At 45.4% G+C, this 24,089-nt stretch overlaps 1 protein-coding gene and 1 long non-coding RNA gene across 6 annotated transcripts in view; one reads left to right on the top strand and one right to left on the bottom strand.

The window, feature by feature from the left end:
* The window catches only part of LOC144503886 (partitioning defective 3 homolog B-like), a 1,029,287-nt gene that overhangs the window by 723,875 nt on the left and 281,323 nt on the right, over positions 1-24,089 (top strand). For all 5 annotated transcript variants that reach the window (XM_078228918.1, XM_078228917.1, XM_078228921.1 and 2 more), the window contains one exon: positions 22,358-22,462. In XM_078228918.1, the coding sequence (XP_078085044.1) occupies positions 22,358-22,462 (105 nt within the window). The remainder of the gene's footprint in view (positions 1-22,357; positions 22,463-24,089) is intronic.
* Positions 1-24,089, bottom strand: part of LOC144503889 (uncharacterized) — a 149,189-nt gene that overhangs the window by 76,688 nt on the left and 48,412 nt on the right. The gene's annotated exons all lie outside the window — the stretch shown is intronic.

Genomic DNA, 24,089 nt, shown 5'->3' with positions numbered 1-24,089 from the left:
CCTCCTGAGTAGGACTCAGTTCCCACTGCTAGTCCTTAGCTATGGGAACTGAAGTTACTTTTGAGGCTTCCTATGAGCACTCAGGATGAAACCAGCAAACTCAACACACACTGCAATTTAAAAAAAATAATATGCAGGATGTGATTGGTGCTGGCTAGGCCAGCACTTATTGTCCATCTCTCATTGCCCTTGAGGTCAAACCTGGAATCTCCTTAACCCGTATATACAGTGCCACTGTGCTGCCCCGTGTATATGGGCAGCACGGTGGCACAGTGGTTAGCATTGCTGCCTCACAGTACCAGGGACCCGGGTTCAGTTCCGGCCTCGGGTCACTGTCTGTGTGGAGTTGCACATTCTCCCCTTGTCCGCATGGGTTTCCTCCGGGTGCTCTGGTTTCCTCCCACACTCCAAAGATGTGCAAGTTAGTTCGATTGACCATGCTAAATTGCCCCTTAGTGTACCAAGATGTATAGGTTAGGTGGATTAGAGAGGTAAATATGTGGGGTTAGGAGGGATAGGGCCTGGTTAAGATGTTCTGTTGGAAAGTTGGTGCAGACTCGATGGGCCAAATGGCTTGCTTCTACACTGTAGGGATTCTATGAAATGGACCTGCTGAACCAGGAAGTCCATTCTGCTTTATGTTTCCAATTGTGGCTGGAAAAATGTCAATGTCCAGTTCCAAATATAGGAACGTCCACTGTGCAGAAAATTTGATCCATATTCAGACACAGCGGACAGTGGGATTTTTCTAAATTTATTCATCCAGTCCCTCTGTATATATCTGTGCAGTGTGTCCCGACCCTCAATTTGAGAGAGTTTAACTGGCCTCACTCAGTCAATGTCGTCAAGCTGAAATGGTTTGCATTTCTATATCCTCTTTAACAACCTCAAGATTCCGCAAAGGATGGTACAGTCAGTGCAGTTCTTTGAAGTGTAGTCCCCGCTGGGATGTTCGAAGTTTGACATGCAATTTGCACGCAGCTGTGCAAAGCAGTGAGATAACGAGCTGACAATCTGTTTCAGCAATATTGGTTAAAGAATAAATATCGGCCAGGACCCCCGGGAGGACTCCTTGCTCTTCCATCTAGTGCCTTTTGCATCAACCCAAGGACGTAAGCGGGGCTTTGGTTTAATGTCTGATCTGAAAGGTGGCATCGCTGATAGTGCAGCACTCCCTCAGCACTGCACTGAAGTATTGGCCTTGGTCTTTGCTCTAGTTAGCCTTAGAGCTGCATTACTGAGGAGGGGGAAGGTTCCCGACCCAGAAGTAGTAACGTTTGACAAAGGACGCGCACATGTTCAAAGGTGTGCGGGTTAGGTGGTTTGGCCGTGCTAAATTCTCCCTTAGTGTCAGGGGGATTAGCGAGGGTAAATGCATGGTGTTATGGGGATAGGGCCTGGGTGGGACTGTGGTCGGTGCAGACTTGATGGGCTGAATGGCCTCTTTCTGCACTGTTGGATTTTATATATATATATATGTTGGGCAAGAACAAGGTTTGATCCCATATGATAACTTCTCCAGAATTCCTGTCAACATTGGGTGCCTAAGGGCTAGAGCATGAATGATGGGCATTTAGGGGTGTTATTAGAAGGCACTCAACAAATAGCACATTCAGGTGGAGTGGTGGGAGTCAGGGGATCGAATTGGAAAGGGACAAATGTAATTCCTAACCTGATTGTAATCTCAGCCTGCTCCTTTACAGAGCAACCACCTGAATATCAGGTCCCGCATTACAGCCAGTGGGCAAAATGGGAGGCGGCTCTTATACAGAAAATGACAGACAGGAAAGGACCCTCTGATTTACACAGCCAGACCCACACAATTATGGTACTTTGGGCATTGCAATATAATCACTCCCACCCCACCCAAAAACATGGGATTTCCTGGGAAAGTTTAAGAACCAGATTAAAAATCCAAGGTAATGTTGGGCAGGAGATCACTGGGCCTGATTAACATTACGCAGTTATCTATCTTGTGTACAAAGTGTGGTACCGGTTCCGTTTAGCAACAGGTCCAGCTCTTGCTGGAAGGAATTCAATGAATCATCGACCATCGCACTGTCAGGCAGCATGTTCCCAAAGTCCATTCTTCTCCCGACTTTGCATCTCCCACAACGGGATACAGACCGGAAAATTCTGCCCGAGCTCGACGGACCTTTGTATGGCCTGCCCTCAATGGGCAGTGTCAAGATGCCCCCAGGGCATTGGCACTTTGCCCCTTGGGAATTGCCGGGGGCCCAGGCTGGCACTGCCAAGGTGCCAATGCCCAGGGGGCATCTTGACACTGCCCATCGAGGGCAGGCCATACAAAGGTCCGTTGAGCTTGGGCAGAATTTTCCCCCCCAACCCTCTGAGAGGCCCCGATTGTCCCCCCCCCCCCCCCCCCCCCCCCCGTCCCTTCACTCCAGTGGGGTTGGGCTGAGAGATGCTAGCGGGTCCGGAGACTTCAGTCCTGGGCCCACTAATCACATTTAAAATATATGGTAATAAGTATTACCATAATTTATGCGTCTCCCTGCCGATTTCCGGCGCGGATGTGATGCTGCCGGAAATCCACTGCTGGGACATGATAGCGGTCCAGGACGCCCAGTGCAGATCCTGTGCATCGAGCACTGTTGGAATCTCCCAGCTTGCTGTGCTAAACAATTAGCACAGCAGGATGAGAGAATCGCCCCCGGGTGTCCTAGGTTTCATTAATAGGGGCATTGAGTACAGGAGTAAGGAGGTCATGTTGAACTTGTATAATTCACTAGATAGGCCTCATCGTACTACCTCCAGGCCTGGGTGCCATACTTGACAAAGGATGTGAAGGCATTGGAGAGAATACAGAGGAGATTCGCAAGAATAATTCCAGATTAAAGAACTGTAGCCATGAGGATAGACTGGAGAGGTTGGGCCTGTTTTCCTTGGAAAAAAGTAGGCTGAGAGGAGACGTGCTAGAGGTATTCAAGATCCTGAGGAGTATGGGCAGGGTAAATAGTGAGAAACTGTTCCCACTCAAGAGTACATCAGGAACTAGATGACACAGATTCAATATAATGGGCAGTCGGAGTAGAAGTGATGTGAGGGTGGTTGGAAACTGGAACAAACTGCGTGAAAGGGTGGTGGCCATGCTAAATTGTCCCTAGGTGTCCAAAGATGTGTAGGTTAGGTGGATTGGCCTTGGCAAATGTGCAGAGTTATGGGGAGAGGACGGCCTCAATAGGACGTTCTTTCGGAGAGTCAGTGTAGACTTGATGGGCCGAATGGCCTCTTTCTGCACCTTAAGGATTCTAGGATAATTATTTTGCCTGTTGAAAGACTTTGTGATTCCCAGCCCCGTCGCGGCAGATGTGGAGAGCCAGCCTAAAGTCCATTGACTTTGGAGGCATTGGTTTGATCAAGGTATTCAAAGGGGAATTGGATTGTTATCGGAAAGGAAAGAATGTGTGAGGTTATAGACATAAGGCAGAGGAGTGGGCTTAGGTATGGTCTTTCAGCAAGGCAGTGCAAAAACAATGGGCCAAATGGCCTCTTTCTACACGGTAAAGATTCTGAAAGAGAGCAAAGAAACTTAAGGTTTTTTCACGCACCAAATAAAAAGCAGTTGCGATATTTCTTTTCTTTGGCTCAGTGGGTTTTTCCAGTCCCGACAACCGACGCGAATTACCGATGCCTCCAAAGTCAATTGGCTGGTTTTAAGTGGATTCCACTTGCTAGACCAGCAATTGTTGCCCACCCCTCATCGCCCTTGAGAAAGTGGTGGTATGTTGCATTCTTGAACTGCTGCAGTCCATATTGTGCAGGTACATCCACAGTGCAGTTAGGGAAAGAGTTCCAGGATGTTGACCCCGTGAAAGTGAAGCAACACGATCTATTTCCAAGTCAGAATAAAGAGTGACTTGGAGGGAAATTTCCGAGTGGTGGCGTTCCCATGCATCTGCTTCCCTTGTCCTTCCAGATGGTGGTGGCCATGGGTTTGGAAGGCGCTGTCTAAGGAACTCTGGTGAGTTTCTACAGTGCATCTTGTTGACAGTGCACACTGTTGCTACTGTGTGTCAGTGGAGCTAGAGGAGATTAGAGGGTTCTGTTCATAGAATCCTACAGTGCAGAGGCCATTCGGCCTATCGCGTCTGCACCAACCACAATCCCACCCAGGCCCTATCCACATATCCCTACATATTTACCCACTAACCCCTCTAACCTATGCATCCCGGGACACCAAGGGGCAATTTAGAATGGCCAATCAACCTAGCCCGCACATCTTTGGACTGTGGGAGGAAACCGGAGCACCCGGAGGAAACCCACGCAGACACAGGGAGAATGTGCAAGCTCCACACAGACAGCGACCCGAGCCGGGATTCGAACCCAGGTCCCTGGAGCTGTGAAGCAGCAGTGCTAACCACTGTGCTACCGTGCCGCCGCCCCCGTTGGTTGTCTTACATTACGAAAGACAAGAGGAGACATACAGGATGGAATATAAATGCCAATATGGACTTGCTTTGGCTAAATAGCATGTAGTATTGAACGCATGATAAATGAATTAATGTCACAAATTGAGATGGCTATGATCTTACAACCATTTTAGAGATGTGGTTACAAGGAGCTCAAAACTGGGAACTAAATATTCAAGAGTATGTGACTTTTCTTAAGGACAGGCAGGAAGGAAAGGGTGATGGGGTAGCTTTGTTAGTATGAGATACGAGTATGTGTGATAGCATGAAATTATCTTGGACTGGAAGATATAGTAGAATCCAAATGGGTGGAGGTAACAAATGACAAGGGGAAGAAGACACAGATGAGAGTAGTCTACAGGCCCCCTGACAGTAACTATACTGTAGGATGCAACTTAAATCAGAAGATAATGAGGGCATGTATAAAAAGCAGTACATTAATCATGGGTAACTTTGAACTTCATGGGGATTGGGAAAATCAAATTGGCAGAAGTAGCCAAGAGGAAGAATTCATGGAGTGATTTTTGGATTGGTCTTCAAGAACAATATGTTGTGGTGCCAACCAGGAATCAGGCTGAATCTGGTAATGTGTATCGAGGCAAGTTTAATAAACAGTCTCAGAGTAAAAGATCCACTGGGAAACAGTGATCAAAGCATGGTAGAGTTTAGCATTCAGTCTGAGAATGATAAAGTTGGGTCAGAAACAACTGTGCTAAACTTAATTAATTATAATTACAAAGGAATAAGGGCAGAATTGGCTGGAGTGAACTGGGGATGGAGTTTAGCAGAAAACGTGGTTGATCAGCAATGGCAAATGTTTATGAAAATAGTTCATGACTCACAACAGAGATTTATCCCAGTGAGGAAGAAGGATTCTAGGAAGAGGATAAATAAACCATGGTTAACCAAGAAAGTTGAGGATAGTGTTAAATTGAAAGAAAAAAACATACAGTGTGGCAAAGATTAGCGGTAAACCAGAGGATTGGGAAAGTTTTAAAATCCACAAATAAAGACCAAATATAAATAAATAAAGAGGGAGAAGATAAACTCTGAGGGTAAACTAGTAAGAAATATAAAAATAGACAGTAGGAGCTTCTTTAAATATATAAAAAGGAAGGGAGAGGACAAAGTGAATATAGGCCCCCTAGAAAATGAGAATGGGGCAATAATCATACATACAAGAGTCATACAATCCCTACAGTGCAGAAGGAGACCATTCGACCCATTGAGTCTGCACCGACAGCAATCCCACCCAGGCCCAATCCCCATAACCCCACATATTTACCCTTCCATTCCCCCTGACATTAAGGGTCAATTTAGCATGGCCAATCAACCTAACCAGCACGTCTTTTGGACTGTGGGAGGAAACCGGAGCACCCGGAGGAAACCCACGCAGACACAGGAGAGAACATGCAAACTCCACACAGACAGTGACCCAAGGCCGGAATTGAACCCGGGTCTCTGACGCTGTGAGACAGCAGTGCTAACCACTTGCGTCACCATGCCATAATGCCATAATAATGGGGAAACAGGAAATGGCAGAAGAGTTAAATAAATGGTCCCATGGTGGAAGACACTAAAAATATTCCAAAAATGCTAAATAATCAAGGGACAAAATGGAGGAGGAAATAAATACAATAACTATCAATGGAATAAGAGTACTCGGGAAATTAATGAGGCTAAAGACCGGTAAGTCCCCTGGACCTGATTGCATCCCAGGATATGAAAGACAATAGCTACAGAGATAATGGACGCGCTGGTAGTAATCTTCCAAGAATCCTTAGATTCTGAAAAAGTCCCAGAGGATTGGAAAACTGCCAATGCAGCACCCTTATCGAAAAAGAGGAGACAAAAAATAGGTAGCTGTAGGCTATAACGCCTATCACTGGGAAAATGTTCGAGTCCATTATAAAGGATGTAATAACAGAGGATTTAGAAGCACATAATATGATCAAGCAGAGTCAGCACGGTTTCATGAAGGGGAAATCATGCCTGACAAATTTATTAGAATTCTTTGAGGTGGTAATGAGCAGGATAGATAAAGGGGAACCAGTAGGTACAATATACTTGGATTTCCAAAAAAAGAGTTCGATAAGGTACTGCACAAAGGCTACTTAATAAGGTAAGAGCCCAAGGTGTTGGGTGTAGTTTGGATAGAGAATTGACTAACTAATAGGGCGGCACGGTAGCACAGTGGTTGGTACTGCTGCTTCACAGCTCCAGGGACCTGGGTTCGATTACCGGCTTGGGTCACTGCCTGTGTGGAGTTTGCACATTCTCCTCGTGTCTGCGTGGGTTTCCTCCGGGTGCTCCGGTTTCCTCCCACAGTCCAAAGATGTGCGGGTTAGGTTGATTGGCCATGCTAAAATTGCCCCTTAGTGTCCTGGGATGCGTAGGTTAGAGGGATTAGTGGGTAAAATATGTAGGGATATGGGGGTAGGGCCTGGGTGGGATTGTGGTTGGTGCAGGCTCGATGGGCCGAATGGCCTCTTTCTGTACTGTCGGGTTTCTATGATTCTTTCTATGATTCTAATAGAAAACAGAGGTGGAATAAGAGGGACATTTTCAGGATAGCAACCTGTAACTAGTGGAGTGCCACAGAGATCAGTGCTGGGGCTACAATTATTTAATATATATATTCATATATTATATTATATAATATATATATTCACAGAGAAGGGAAGTGAATGTACCATTGCCAAATTTGCGGATGACACAAAAATAGGTGGTAGGCAAGTAGTGAGGATGACACAAAGAGTCTATAGAGGGGATATAGACAGGTTAAGTGAGAGAGCATAAACTTGGCAGATGAAATATAATGTCAGAAAATGTGAAGATATACACTTTGGTAGGAAGAATAAAGGAGCTGAGTGTTATTTAAATGGAGAAAGACTGCAGAAAGCTGTAGCACAAAGAGATTTGGGGGTCCTTGTGCATAAATCACAAAAAAACTAGCATTCAAGTTCAGCAGGTAATAGGGGAGGCAAATGGGATGTTGGCTTTATTTCAAAGGGAATTGGATATAAAAATAGGGAAGTCTTGCTAAAACTATACAAGGCACTAATTAGACCACACTCATCCAAAAAAAAATAGACTGGCGTTGGTGGCAGTCCAGAGAAGGTTGAGGTTATTCATGAAGGCGCCGCCTTCTCAACGTTGCCCATTGCTGAGGTGTGGTGATCCTCAGGTTAAATCACCATCAGTCAGCTCTCCCCCTCAAAGGGGACAGCACCCTATGATCATCTGGGACTATGATGACTACCTTTTTACTGTGAACAGTTTTAGTCCGCTTAGCTAACCAACAATAGATTGGCATTGGAGGCAGTGCAGAGAAGGGTCGCTAGATTGATCCTGCGGTATGGAGAGATTTTCTTATGAGGAGAGATTGAGGCCTGTACTCTTTGGAGTTTAGAAAAATTAGATGTGACCTTATTGAGAGATATAGGATTCTTAGGGGGCTTTACAGGGTAGATGCTGAGAGGTTGTCTCCTCTTGGGGGAGAGTCGAGGACCAGAAGGCATAATCTCAGAGGAAAGAATCACCCATTTAAGACAGAGATGAGGAGGAATTTAGTCTCTCAGAGAGTAGTGAATCTGTGGAATTCTTTACCACAGAGGGTTGTAGAGGCTTAGTCATTAAGTATGTTCAAGGCTGAGATAGACAGATTTTTAATCAGTAAGGGAATCGAAGGTTCATAGAATCCCTACAGTGCAGAAGGAGGCCATTCATCCCATCGAATCTGCACAAACCACAATCCCACCCAGGCCCTATTCCCGTAACCCCACATATTTACCCTGCTAATCCCCCTGACACTAGGGTCAATTTAGCATGGCCAATCAACCTAACCCGCACATCTTTATGGGGATAAGGTGGGAAAATGAAGTTGAGGATTATCATCTCCAAACAGTCATGATCTCATTGAGTGACAGCGCAGGTTCAATGGGCCAAATGGCCTCACGCCTCACACTTTCCCCCAACCTCACCCCCCTCACCAAATCATCTTTTTCTTTTACCAGCACAAGTTTCATGGTGCACAGTGAAGGAGACACATTGAGCTTTTGTACATGTAATTGCGACGGAAGTGATATCGCTGAGAGGAATCCCACAGCTTTGTATCTTGTCCTGCGGAGAATAATGGAGTGTGTTACGAGTCCATAATTTAATCAAGGGCCTAAAACACTTAACAATCGCAGCTTCTGTCCCACGGTTCCGGCTGCATTTTGAGCTCTTTGATTAGATAGCAGACATGTAATCACTGTCGCTTTCTCTTCTACATGGTAACATTAGCTATGAGGAGAGGTTGGATAAACTCGGTTTGTTCTCACTCGAACAACAGAGGTTGAGGGGTGACCTGATAGAGGTTTACAAGATTATGAGTGGCATGGACAGAGTGGATAGTCAGATGTTCTTTCCTAGGTTAGAAAAGTCAAGTACTAGAGGACGTAGGTTTAAGGTGCATGGGGAAATGTTTAGAGAACTCAAGAACAGTTTCTTCCCTGTTGCCATCAGACATTTGAATGGACCTACCTCGCATTAAGCTGATGTTTCTCTACACCCTAGCTGCACCCTAGTAGTGCAGTTTGATGACACTATTATGGAATAATGATTATGTGCCAGCTTTATTTAGCTGTCCAACACACGCCTTTGCACTGCTTAGAACTGGTGTTCCAAATGACTGTGTGTTGATGTATGAACCAATGTGTACCACACTGATAAAACATTGATTTGATTTGATTTATTATTGTCACATGTATTGGTAAACAGTGAACAGTATTGTTTCTTGCATGCTATCCAGACAAAGCATACCATTCATAGAGAGGGAAAGGAGAGAGTGCAGAATATAGTGTTACAGTCGTAGCTAGGGTGTAGAGAAAGATCAACTTAATGCGAGGTAGGTCCACTCAAAAATCTGATGGCAGCAGGGAAGAAGCTGTTCTTGAGTTGGTGTTCTCAGACTTTTATAACTTTTTCCCGATGGAAGAAGGTAGAAGAGAAAATGTCCGGGGTACATGGGGTCCTTGATTATGCTGGCTGTTTTTCCAAGGCAGTAGGAAGTGTAGACAGAGTCAATGGATGGGAGGCTGGTTTGAGTGATGGACTGGGCTTTGCTCACGACCTTTTGTAGTTTCTTGCGGTCTTGATCAGAGCAGGAGCCATACCAAACTGTGATACATCCGGAAAGAATGCTTTCTATGGTGCATCTGCAAAAATTGGTGAGAGTTGTAGTGGACATGCCGAACTTCCTTAGCCTCCTGAGAAAGTAGGAGCGTTGGTGGGCTTTTTCAAATATAGCATGTCTCCCAATCCAAACATTTCACGCAATTGATCCTCCCCCATACTAAAGAGGACTATCTCGAGACGTATCAAAACAAAGGTTCGGCACTTCCTGTGTGGGTAAAGTTCTCATCATACAAAACTATCAGGAATTGTCACTCTCTGACTTGCTTAACACTTCCACACCTAGCACTTCCAGACAGATACACCACAGGTTAGATGCACAATAAAACCTCCTTTGCTCTGTCCTATCAGGCATCACAGAGTAAAAGTTGGTTCACAGTGCATTATCCTGCACTGCTGAGCAAGTAGTTGGTGAATCAGACGAGCATTGAACCAAATTCTGTCGCTCAGTAGATCTGAAACCATGGCTTGGTGGTAGCACTCTTGAGTCAGGTATTGTAGATTCAAGTCTCACCCTGATGGCTTGAGCACATAGTCCATGCTGACACTTCAATGCAGTACTGAGGGAGTGCTTTATTATCGGAGGTGTTGTTTGGATGACATATTAAACCAATGCCCAATCTCCTCTCTTGGGTGGATATTAAAGAACCCCTGGCACTATTCAATAGAAAACATAGAAACTAGAAGCAGGAGTCGGCCATTCAGCCCTTCGAGCCTGCTTCACCATTCATCAGATTCAATATCCTGATCCCACCTACCCCCCATATCCCTTGATCCCTTTAGCCCCAAGAGCTACATCTAATTCCTTCTTGAAATCACACAATGTTTTGGCTTCAACTGCTTTCTGTGGTAGTGAATTCCATACATTCACCACTCTCTGGGTGAGGAAATTCCTCCTCACCTCAGTCCTAAAAGGTTTACCTCTTATCTTCAAACTATGACCCCTAGTTCTAGACCCCCATCCCCTCCCCAACCCCTCTCTCACCAACGGGAACATTCTTTCTGAATCGACCCAGTCTAATCCTGTTAGAATTTTATACGTTTCTATGAGATCCCCTCTCAATCTTCTAAACTCCAGTGACGATAATCCTAATTGACTTAGTCTCTCTCCTCATATGACAGACCTGCCACCCCAGAAAGCAGAGTTCTACCTGAGGTCCTGGGGCACATTCGTCCCTCAAACAAAATCACCGTAAAGATTGTCTCATTATCACATTGTTGTTTGTGGATCCTTCCTGCGTGTAAATTAGCTGCCGTGTTTGCAGTATTACAACAGTGTCCACAATACAATAAAGACAACAGTTGCTGCAAGGGACTTTGAGATGTTCTGGGGCTGCCAGAAGTGCTCTGGAAGCGCAAGTATTTATTTCCTCCCTTTACCAGGAAAGTAGGTGAGTCTGCTGAGTTTTGCCTGCGTTGTGAGTTCTGAATTCAAATGCTGCCTTTGCTTGTCATCTACTTTTCACTGGCACGTACTTCCATTCCTTAAGTCAACCAGTGCACTACTGTCTCATTGTTTTGGGACTGCACAATCCCCAACCTTTAAAACCCCTATCGCTAAAATAACACCCAGCTCTCATTAATTACTGCCAAGATGGAAAGCTTTCCTCCTGTGTCTTTTATGTGGGGCTTGTCATTCATTAATGCCCAAATTAATCTGAACTTCTGCTGCTTAAAGGACTGGCTCGGGCTCACTTATTAATCGTATTACAACTCCAGGCTGGCTGATACGCAGCCGTTCTGGGCTTTCAAAAAAATAAAATAAAACGGGTATCTTGTGGCCAGGAGGTAACGGTAGAATCGCGGCAATGTCCACCTTGCACCTTCGGCATTAGGAATGCTGAATCGGCCCCCTTCCCGCTGTAAAGGGTGACCGTCATGCAAAACTTGATTCCTTGACAAGGGACAGCAACGTTAAGCTAATTTTGGCATTGCTAGCCCTGCGTTCTTTCCCAGGGTTCTCGAGTGCTAAAATTTATCTTTCCTGTCAGCGTGTCTGTAACGGCTGCATTATCTCCCCAGGTGAGTGACATTTGGAAATAGTTAAAGCCACTTATAGTCCAAGCCTCATCTTGTCAAAAATGGCTTTTTTAGCAAAAGAAAGTAGATACACTGCATATTTTTTACATTCCTTATTGGGATGCGGTGTATATTTTTTCCATTTCCCACTGGAGTGTGGTAGATACCTTTTGCTTTCTTCAATAGGGTGCAGTGTATATTTTTTACATTGTCCCCTGGGGTGCGATGTATATTTTCTATATTCTTCAATGGTGTACGGTGTACATTATCCACATTCCTTATTGGGGTGCAGTGTATATTTTTTACATTGTTCCCTGGGGTTGAGGTGTGTATTTTCTATATTCTTCAATGATGTGTGGTGTATATTTTCTGCATTCCTTATTGGGGTGCGGCGTATATTTTTTCCATTTCCCACTGGAGCGTGGTATATATTTTTTGCATTCTTCAATAGGGTGCGTTGTATATTTTTTACATTGTTCCCTGGGGTTGAGGTGTATATTTTCTATATTCTTCAATGATGTGCGTGTATATTAGCTACATTCCTTATTGGGGTGCGGTGTATATTTTCTTCCAATTTCTGCTGGAGTGTTATATCTTTTCTATGGGGGGACTTTTACGGAGCTCACAAGAGATGGAAACACGGTGAGCGAGTGAATTGAATAGGTCAGATGGGAAAACTTGACTTCCTGACTGCAGGTTGAGGTGCAGAGAGAAGGTCAGCAGTGTTTGCGACGGGTTGACCCTCACACTAGCTTGTGGTGAGTTCATACTTGCAATATATTTGAATGCCATGAGTACCCATTAGTGTAAAATTGTTTTTAATTACATCTTGCCTCCAAGATAAAGTCAACGGTGCAAGAGAATCTCGTGGTGGCCAGTTCACATTTGTTTAAAGGTGACCTGTTGGCTTTGTGCAATTGTCTGTATGGTCAGTGGTTTTCCACGTTTAGCTCTATGACACAAGGAAGTGAAGCAGGAGAATGGCAGCTTGCGTGGAGGCTTGGAATTGGCAAGGGTTAGTCAGTGGCGAGGTGGCTGGGAGGAGGGAGGGTTGCGGCTGCAGATGTCGAGTGGGTACGGGGGACATTGGGAGGAGCAGATTCAGGGGGGGACAGAGGGTGTGCTCGGGAAATAAATGCCATGGAAGAGTGAATCCAAGGTGTGGGGAATGGTCAGTCCAGGCAAGGAAGTGAGGGGGACCTATAGGACAGTGTCAGCACTGCCCAAATGTGTGTCCATCTCAGGGTGTTGGTTGGCAGAGGTCCATTGGTAATGTTCAAAAGGAAATTGGATTGCGCAGCACGGTGGCACAGCGGTTAAGACTGCTGCCTCACAGCGCCAGGGACAAGGGTTCGATTCCCATCTTGGGTCACTTTCTGTGCAGAGTCTGCGTGTTCTCCCCGTGTCCGCATGGGTTTCCTCCGGGTGCTCCGGTTTCCTCCCACAGTGTGAAAGACATGATGGTTAGGTGAATTGGCCATGCTAAATTCTCCCTCAGTGTACCCGAACAGGCGCTGGAGTGTGGCGACTTGGGGATTTTCACAGTAACTTCATTGCCGTGTCAACATCAGCCTACTTCTGACACTAATAAATATTCTTTGAATGATGGTTGGAAAGGGACCTAAGTTGCAGGGTTATGAGGAAAGGGCATGGGACTAATTGATTAGCCCTTTCAAAGAGCTCAGGCATGACGGGCAAAGGAGGCTCTTTCTGCATTGTAAGGTTCTACAATTGCGTTCCTTTCTTTATGTAATCTTGTCTTCGGCGAAGACTGCCCTTAAATATTAAAATGTTCAGCTACCGAAAGCTGAGCTAACCCACTTGAAGCAATGCTTGTGAGGGCCATGAATTGTCTGCCGTAGGGAACTCCATTCCACTGATTTGAGCGTGGCATGGTCTGTCAGTTGCACAATCTTTGCAGTGGCGTCATTTGCAAGTAAAGAATAACCATCGTGGGAAATAAGCCTCGTCATTCTGCCGCCAGCTAAAGTCACCGCATCCCTGCACAAATCCTCAAAATCTTTTGCACATTCGTGACCAAGAAACAAAAGTTGCTCATCGGATGTGAAAAGCCTCACCGCGTACCCTGCGTAACTACACAGAAACCGGGAAGTTTCTGCAGAGATTGCTGCCTGTGTGTAGCCGTGCAACAAAAAAATTAAAAAGGACCCGTGCCTGCGCTCCAAAATAAAAACTCAGGGGAGTGTTCATAGAATCCTACAGTGCAGAAGGAGGCCATTTGGCCTATCGAGACTGCACCGACCACAATCCCACGCAGGCCCTATACCCATAACCTTAACTAGTCCCCCTGACACCAAGGGGCAATTTAGCATGGCCAACCAACCTAACCCGCACATCTTTGGACTGTGGGACAAAACCGGAGCACCCGGAGGAAACCCACGCAGACACGGGGAGAACGTGCAAACTCCACACAGACAGCGACCCGAGCCGGGAATCGAACCCGGGTCCCTGGAGCTGTGAGGCTAACCACTGTGCCACCATGCTGCCCACCGTGTTGGTCGTAGCTGTGAGATCCACCGTTAGTCACTTTTCATACGCCGTTCAATTAGATTTTACAATTTGGAACACTACTTGAAAAGCAATGTTATCAATATTCTATTTTCACTGATGTGTAAACACCATTATAATGCCGCAGAGCATGCTCCATGCAGCACCTCTTAATGTGAAAATTACACTTTTTGGCCGCTCGTTTGATTTGATTTGATTTGATTTATTATTGTCACATGTATTAACATGATGTGGAGAACCCGGCGTTGGACTGGGGTAAACACAGTAAGAGTTTTAACAACACCAGATTAAAGTCCAACAGGTTTATTTCGTAACAAATGCCATTAGCTTTCGGACTCCTGCTCCTTCGTCAGATGGAGTGGAGTGGGATATCTCCATCTGGAGATATCCATCTGGAGTGGAGATATTCACTCCATCTGACAAAGGAGCAGGGCTCCGAAAGCTAATGGCATTTTCTACCAAATAAACCTGTTGGACTTTAACCTGGTGTTGTTAAAACTCTTACCTGTATTAACATACAGTGAAAAGCATTGTTTCTTGCGTGCTATGCAGACAAAACATACCATTCATAGAGAAGGAAATGAGAGAGTGCAGAATGTAGTGTTACAGTCTTGGCAAGGGTGTAGAGAAAGATCAACTTAATGCAAGGTAAGCCCATTCAAAAGTCTGACAGCAGCAGGGAAGAAGCTGCTCTTGTGTCGGTTGGTACGTGACCTCCGACTTTTGTATCTTTTTCCCGACGGAAGAAGGTGGAAGAGAGAATATCCGGGGTGCGTGGGGTCCTTAATTATGCTGGCTGCTTTGCCGAGGCAGCGGGAAGTGTAGACAGAGTCAATGAATGGGAGGCTGGTTCACGTGATGGATTGGGCTACATTCACGACCTTTTGTAGTTCCTTTTATTTTGTAGCTCGTGTTTGGGGCGGGACGGTGGCACAGTGGTTAGCACTGCTGCCTCACAGCGCCAGGGACCCGGGTTCAATTCCGGCCTTGGGTCACTGTCTGTGTGGAGTTTGCACGTTCCCCCCCCCCCCCCCGCCTGCGTGGGTTTCCTCCCACACGTCCCAAATATGTGCAGGTTGGGTGGATTGGCCATGTTAAATTGCCCCTTAGTGTCAGGGTATCTAGCAGGGTAAATATGTGGGGAAATGGCCTGGGTGGGATTGTTGTCGGTGCAGACACGATGGGCTGAATGGTCTCCTTCTGCTTTGTCGGTGATTCTATGAAATTGTGCGAATAGGTTTTCAGTTTGCATATTTAGGTGGGATCGTTTACAAAGAAATTGGAAGTGGGTAATAATTTCACTCGCCACCGAGAAATGCCAGTTCCTTTTTAAAACTTCTAAAACGTAACACGTGCATTCTCCACTTGTGCAATTAATTCAGCTTCAATAATTATTCAGATCTGATGAAGAATTTGTTGATGGAAGCAGATGGGAAAGTGTGATGTATTTGCACTGTGACAAAAGTATAAATACTCCATCACGTACACGTGCGTGTGTGTGTTTTCTTTGTACAGAGTATGTCCTGTTCTAGTGGAGTGATGGAAAATGAAACACTGTTCGAGATGGTGTAACGCCCTGCCAGCAACCTGGCTTTTTTATTGTTGCTCTGAGGTTGCTCATTTGTTTAAAGCAGGTTAGGTAAGCAATAAAACATCACTTTTCGGCCTCATGCTTAACTTGGGGGCGGCACGGTGGCAGAGTGGTTAGCACTGCTGCTTCACGGTGCCTGGGAGCCAGGTTCAATTCCGGCCTCGGGTCACTGTCTGTGCGGAGTCTGCACGTCCCCCCCCCCCGCGTCTGCGTGGGTTTCCTCCGGGTGCTCCGGTTTCCTCCCACAGTCCGAAGATGTGCGGGGTTGGGTGGACTGGCCATGCTAAATTCCCTTAGTGTCAGGGGGATTAGCAGGATAAATACACAAGGTTACAGGGATAGGGCCTGGATTGGGTTGTTGTTGGTGAGGGCTCGATGGACTGAATGGCCTCCTTCTGCACTGTCGGGATTCTATGTTGGTGTTCTGTTTCCAGTACCGATGCTGTGCGTTCAAACACCATATTGCACTTACTAGACTGATTGATCAATCTGAGAGAGACAGTGCTGTGGGAATGAGCCGGGATTTTGGAGAAGTGGGAGGGAGGTGATTTCAGAGAGGTGATCAGAATTATGAAACTCTTTCCCACTCATCTGAGGAGCTCAGCGACCGGAGGACTCAGAGTTAATGTGGCCTGCAAAGGGAGCAAAGGGACGAAATGAGATCTTTTTTTTTTTCTGTGGCAAATTGCAATGATCTGGAAGAGCGGTGGGCAACCTGCGGCCCGGGGGCCACATGTGGCCCATCAGACTTCCGAGTGCGGCCCCACGAGACATTTTGTTGTCTGTTGCCCGCGCGTAGAGTTGCCACATTCTGCTGTTTTCCATCCACATAACTTTCTTCCTACCAGTGTGACTGAAGTGATATGTAAGTAAAGCAAGGGCAAGTGATGTGAGATGCACGCTGATTACTCAAAGTATTGACTCTGAGAGCTGTGCACCCCACTGTGTCCAATACACAAATATTTATTTTGTTTTTACCACTTGAAGTTGACGATAGTTCTATTAATATATGAATAATTAAGTATTTTCTGTAACTTATTATGGAATATTTGGCGTGTATTAAATGTATTCAATCTCATTCAAGAGTCACAGTTAGTCAACAAGCCCGATTTCGATCTTGCGGCCCACTGAGATAAAGGAGGGGCCACTCATGCGGCCCACTCACTGGCCTAGGTTGCCCATCACTGATCTGGAACGTGCTGTCTGAAATACGGTTTATTTGAAAGGGTTGTGTTTTCTTGGTCCATTTGAGGAATTAGATTTTTGAATGCATATATCACATGAATATGTGTGGTATGTCTTTGAAACACTGGACCTTAGGGTCTTTTTGTAGCTTAATCCCTTACATTTGGGGGTCTTCATGAATAACCTCACCCGATATGGGAATTGAACCCATGCTGTTGGCATGGCTCCGCATCACAAACCAACCCTCAAGCCGACTGAATTAATCGCCACCTCTGCGCCCCCCCCCAATCTGATTCAGTTTTAGCTTTCAAAAGGGAACTGGATATATAGTTGAATAGGAAATGAATGCAGAACTGGAGGAAAGCAGCGGTGGACTTTGGACTAACTGGGTAGCCCGTCCAAAGAACCAGAGCAGGCATAATGGGGCAAATGGCTTCCTGTGCTGTATGACTACATGAATATTTGTTGGGGGGGTGGGGGGGAATCTGACATTGTCCTCAATCAATCTGACACTGTCCTCACTCTTGTGATAGGATTCGAATTTCTCCATTTGCAGGGAGGTGCCTCTGATTGCTAGAGCATCGGAAACATATATGTGACAAAAGAGAAACCTCGGGACAATCACAAGTGTTGATGCCATTGTTGTCATCCATCCCATCAATGGGCATTGCTGTGTTTATAAACATTATGAAATGGCCAGGAAGGTTTTGGCTGCCCGTGTCTGACTGAAAGTTGCACGGGCATTGGACGATCCCTCAAAATGAATTTTATTAATGCCCAACATAGCTTGTACAGTGACAGCGTGAAGCCGTGAGATTCTGGGCTGCGAGGCATCATCTGCTGCAGCATATGCACCGTATTCAATTAGCCAATCGGGCTGTTAACATTGTTAGTCCTTCAGATCTGTACTGCAAGTCAGCCATCCACTGACACTTCCAACTGTGTTCCATGTTTGTCAAAACGTCACATGAAAGGTGATGTTCATTTTACACATAACTGTAAGTTTGCCTTTTACCTAATCCACATCATTGCTGAGGTGGGTAATTCTGTTAGTATTCAGCGCAGGAATACTGAGAGTAACATATCGATAGCAGCGCATGGCTCATGTACGGTGGTCAGTGGGGAGGCGATAGCCTAGTGGTATTAACGCTAGGCTATTAATCCAGAAACTCAGATAATGTTCTGGGGACCCGGGTTCGAATCCCACCACGATGGCAGAATCCCAGCAGATGGTGGAATTTGAATTCAATAAAAAAACATCTGGAATTAAAATCTACTGATGACCACAAAACCATTGTCGATTGTCGGAAAAAACATCTGATTCACTAATGTTCTTTAGGGAAGGAAATCTGCCGTCCTTTCCTGGTCTGGCCCACCTGTGACTCCAGAGCCACAGCAATGTGGTTGACTCTCAACTATCCTCGGGCAACTAGGGATGGGCAATAAATGCTGGCCAGCCAGCGACACCCATGTCCCACAAGTGAATTTTTAAAAGGTTTATGCTGTTGGTTGGATCATACTAACAGTTGCACCAAACTTAAAGTGAGTCCAAGGACGAGTTGCTCATTATCGTTCGGGATCTTTTCTGATAGTTCCCCTGTGAAATAGTTTTGGGGCTTTCTTTTTCATTAAAGCCAATATATAAATTCAAGCCTGGGTAGAAATGTGGACACTGAATTCCGAACCTCTTCTATTCCAGGGTTCAGTATGTAACTGGCCCGATAGATGATTCCCAGGCTGTATGCTGAAATAAATCTCTCTTAGCACCCAATGTCTGAAGCCTCTTGTTGGAAATTCCGTGTCGGAAATGATCTAGGTGTGATCGCAGATTGTCAACGGTACCCATTTCGATGGCTGGTTCATTAAAGTTCGGGAAGGTTCTTTAATATACTAACCTACTCAATGTCCCAGCGGTCCTCAATTTGTCATGGTGATGGTAAGGATTCCACAACCTGCATGCTAATCTTTAATAATCCTCAACTAGAATTGGTATCAGAAACATATCATAGCCTTAACCACAAAGCTCTCCCAAGGTCAAATAATTAATGAACCGGAACACTGTTGGGTTCACAGGGTTAATACAATGTGTGGTTATGATGCAGGCTGTAGAACAGGAGTTTTTCCGAGATAATTTCCAGGTCAGTGCTGGGTTAGTTGGTCTCAGTTAGGAGTGACGTTGGCAATTTTATAATTGGCTTCAGCAGTCCAGGGCTAGGAAGCTAACTGGTGCACAATGAGCAGAAGATAAGCCTTGTTTAAATGGTGTAGTGGTATTGTCACTGGATTAGTAATCCAGGAGGTCAGGTCCAAATCCACCCCCCCCTCACCACAACGTAGATGGTGAAATTTGAATTCAATAAAAAAAATCAAGAGTTGATAGGGTGGGGTGGGACGGTGGCACAGTGGTTAGCACTGCTGCCTCACAGCACCAGGGACCCTTCCGACCTCGGGTCATGTTTAAGTAGAGTTTCCACGTTCTCCCCGTGTCTGTGTGGGTTTTCTCCGGGTGCTCCAGTTTCCTCCCACAGTCCAAAGATGTGCAGGTTAGGTGGTTTGGCCATGCTAAATTGCTCCTTCGTGTTAGAGGGACTAGCTAGGGTAAATGCATGGGGTGTGGGGATAGGGTCTGGGTGGGATTGTGGTTAGTGGAGACTCGATGGGCCAAATGGCCTCCTTTCTGCACTGTAGGATTCTATGATTCAATCCCTTTGCGGCACAGTGGTTAGCACTGCTGCCTCACAGTGCCAAGGACCCGAGTTCGATTCCCAGCTTCGGTCACTGTCTGTACGAAGTCTGCATGTTCTCCCCGTGTCTGCGTGGGTTTCCTTCAGGTGCTCTGGTTTCCTCCCACAGTACAAAAGGCGTACTGGTCAGGTGTATTGGCCATGCAAAATTCTCCCTCAGTGTACCCGATCAGGCACCGGAGTGCAACTTCATTGCAGTGTTTGTAATATATATAAATGATTTGGAGGAAAATGTAACTGGATTGATTAGTAAGTTTGCGGACGACACAAAGGTTGGTGGATTTGCGGATAGTGATGAGGACTATCAGAGGATACAGTAGGATATAGATCAGTTGGAGACTTGGGCGGAGAGATGGCAGATGGAGTTTAATCCGGACAAATGTGAGGTAATGCATTTTGGAAGGTCTAATACAGATAGGAAATATACTGTAAATGGCAGAACCCTTAAGAGTATTGATAGGCAAAGGGATCTGGGTGTACAGGTACACAGGTCACTGAAAGTGGCAATGCAGGTGGAGAAGGTAGTCAAGAAGGCATACGGCATGTTTGCCTTCATCGGCCGGGGCATTGAGTTTAAAAATTGGCAAGTCATGTTGCAGCTTTATAGAACCTTAGTTAGGCCGCACTTGGAATATAGTGTTCAATTCTGGTCGCCGCACTACCAGAGGCTTTGGAGAGGGCACAGAAAAGATTTACCAGGGATGTTGCCTGGCATGGAGGGCATTAGCTATGAGGAGCGATTGGAGAAACTTGGTTTGTTCTCGCTGGAGCGATGGAGGTTGAGGGGAGACCTGATAGAAGTCTACAAGATTATGAGAGGCATGGACAGAGTGGATAGTCAGAAGCTTTTTCCCAGGGTGGAAGAGTCAATTACTAGGAGGCATAGGTTAAAGATGCGAGGGGCAAGGTTGAAAGGAGATGTACGAGGCAGATTTTTTACACAGAGAGTAGTGGGTGCCTGGAACCCGTTGCCGGGCGAGGTAGTGGAAGCGGATACGGTAGTGACTTTTAAGGGGCGTCTTGACAAGTACATGAATAGGGTGGGAATAGAGGGATATGGTCCCCGGAAGGGTAGGGGGTTTTAGTTAAGTTGGGCAGCATGGTCGGTGCAGGCCTGGAGGGCCGAAGGGCCTCTTCCTGTGCTGTAATTTTCTTTGTTTGTTCAGTGTTAATGTAAGCCTGCTTGTGACACTAATAAATTAACTTTAAACTTAAACCTTAGGGAATGCATGGGTTCAGATGCTTTCTCGGCATGTGTGAGAGCACAGATTGGAGGAAGTGACTTATTTATGCTTAATGATCAGGAAGACACAGGTTTGATTACTGGCCTGTCCCAAGTTAGCTGATTTCAGTCAAGGGTGCAGTGGTAGGGATATAGGAACATGCTGCAGTGCTTCTTGGGGTAAGGAAAGAAATTCCTGCCCCTGATTGCAGTCCAACAACCTTTCTTGGAAGCGCACACTTTTGTATGCAAGGTAGGGATAAGTCAAACTTTACTACAATGCTCCTGCAGCCCAGCAGCCTGCTGACACACATTGCCCAACTCATGCATGTGACATACCAGGAGAATACCAATACCTATGGATCTATATCTCAATCTGATGAGACAACTTTAGGAGGGGGAGCAAAATTGGGGTGGACAAGTTGAAACGCTAAAAATCTAGGGGTTTTGATAATAGTGACCATTTTCAATAGTTCTATTCATTCGTGGGACGTAGGCAGTGCTGGCTGGCCAGAATTTATTGCCCATCCCTAGTTTCCTTGAACTGAGTGGCTTGTGAAGTTTCAAAGGACAGTTGAGAGTCAACCGCATTGCTGTGGCTCTAGAGTCACATGTAGGCCAGACCGGGTAAGGACGGCAGATTTCCTTCCCTAAAGGACGTCAGTGAACCAGAGGGTTTTTCCAACAATCGACAACAGTTTCATAGTCATCGGTAGATTCTTAATTCCAGATTATTTTTTATTGAATTCAAATTCCACTATTTACCATGGCGGATTCGAACCTGGGTCTCCGGAACACCAGCTGAGTTTCTGGATGAATAGTCTAGTGATAATACCACTAGGCCATCGCCTCCCCCATGCAGGGGAATACTAGGCATCTCACTCTGTGAGTGACAGGTCCTTTGTTCAGAGGGCTGGGTGGTTCTAGTCCAATTTAGTGTCTCCCTGTCCACCTTGATAACCTGTGAATTTCGCTGTTCAAACCCAGGGATTGTGATTAAACCGATTGTCGGGAATTGGGGTGTTTTAATGAGATTTCTTTTAAAATTCATTCGTGGGACATGAGCATCGCCCATCCCTAGTCGCCCTTGAACTGAGCAGCTTGCTAGGCCATTTCAGAGGGCAGTTGAGTGTCAACCACATTGCTGAGGCTCTGGAGTCTCATATAGGCCAGACCAAGCTAGGATGGCAGATTTCCTTCCCTAAAGGACATTAATTAACCAAATGGGGCATTTTCATGGTCATCAGTAGATTCTTAATTCCAGATATTTTTTATTGAGTTCAAATTCCACCATCTGCCGCGGCGGGATTCAAACCCGGGTCCCCAGAACATTAGCTGAGTTTCTGGATTAATAGTCTAGCGATAATACCACTAGGCCATCGCCTCTTCCGAGGTGATTGTTTATTTGTTATGGTATTTTTGTTTTAAATGGGTATCATTACTTTTTTTTTAACAGATTTGGTAAAAAGAAGGAGGAGAAAGGGAAGGAACAAAAGTCTAAACAAAAGAGTGATGGCCTGAATGAGGAGGAGCTGGAGAGAATGAAAGAAGAGCGTGACAGGTAGGAGATATAAAAGAATCCGTAAATGTTGACCAAGTGCAAACAATTGCTCAAGTCTCAGGCAATGTTGGCAATGTTCGTATAAGCATTTACAATTGCTTCCGAACCACCCATCAGAATTTCTCGAACTGGATGAAGTTTTTAACCAGAAGTATAAAGATTCTTCTTGTGCTTGAAACCCAGAGGACGACGAGCCCAGGTCCAATTTCCGTTAACCTTTCTGCAATGCAGTAAGTTTGAAGTCTAGCAACCCAAGTTGCAAAGCTGTTTTCACAGTGAGAAAATCATCCCTGTTGATAGTTTGTGCGTGAGTCATAGCACAGCAGATATGACAAGTGAAAGTTGGAGCAGAATCTTCTTGGTACTAAACCTGATCTTATTAACGAAAACATGAAGTAAGTCATACATTCACAGCTTGGATATTTTTAAGAAGCAACTCTTCGGATTAACATATGGAACAGATTGCCATCTACAGCAGCGATGGTGGACTCAATTGACACATTCAAGGCTGACTTGCAATTCTGTCGTGCCTTCCATGTCCTCAGGAAGTCCCAAAGCACTTCACAGTCAATGAAGTATTTTTAAAATGTCGTTACTTTGTGTAGGCAAACACAGCACCCAATCTATATTTTCATGGTTCCATAAACAGCAGTGATATTAATAATCAGATAAACTGTACTGGTTGAGGGATAGAGATAGTCAGATTAGTATATTCTTTCACATCCTTTTGGATTTGTGGGAGCCACGAAAGGGCAGGGAAAATGATTGATCCAGTCCCGTACAAGTATTCAAATAACAAATGCTTGCCTATTCCTTGTTCGAATGTTGATTTGATTTGATTTATTGTTGTCACATGTATTGGGATACAGTGAAAAGTATTATTTCTTGCGCACTATACAGACAAAGCGTACCATTCATAGAGTACATAGGGGAGAAGCAAAGGAGAGAGTGCGGAATGTCGTGTTACAGTCATAGCTAGGATGTAGAGAAAGATCGATTTAATGTATGGTAGGTCCATTCAAAAGTGTGATGGCAGCTTGGAAGAAGCTGTTCTTGAGTCGGTTGGTACATGTTTTCAGACTATTGTATCTTTTTCCCGACGAAAGAAGATGGAAGAGAGTGTGTCCAGAGTGTGTAAGGCTCTTGATAATGCTGGCTGCTTTCCCGAGACAGCAGGAAGTGTAGATGGAGTCATTGGATGGGAGGCTGGTTTGCGTGATGGACTGGGCTACATTCACAACCCTTTGTAGTTTCTTGCGGTCTTGGGCAGAGCAGGAGCCATAGCAAGCTGTGATACATCCAGCTAAGATGCTTTCTATGGCGCACCTGTAAAAATTGGTGAGAGTCATAGCTTTGTTGAGTCATGTTTTTGTTCTGCGTTTGGAAGTTATATTCATAAAAGAACGTGATTTGACAGATTCACACCAATTGAAATTGCAGAGCATTTTGTTGGGGAACGGGGATGGTGTGAATTCTTATCGCCACCAGCAAAACGGTTTACGCGGTCGTTTGATTTTCATAACTGTTCTATCATTGAGTGCCGATAACCTATGTGAACTAGCTCAGGTAAGTCATTGATGCCATCAGGGTGCAAAGAATTAATGAGTTACTTTTGAAATGACTCAAT

Source organism: Mustelus asterias, chromosome 14 (genome assembly GCF_964213995.1).
Source record: "Mustelus asterias chromosome 14, sMusAst1.hap1.1, whole genome shotgun sequence".
In the NCBI taxonomy this organism is placed as follows: domain Eukaryota; kingdom Metazoa; phylum Chordata; class Chondrichthyes; order Carcharhiniformes; family Triakidae; genus Mustelus; species Mustelus asterias.
This window is presented reverse-complemented; position numbering and strand designations above follow the sequence as displayed.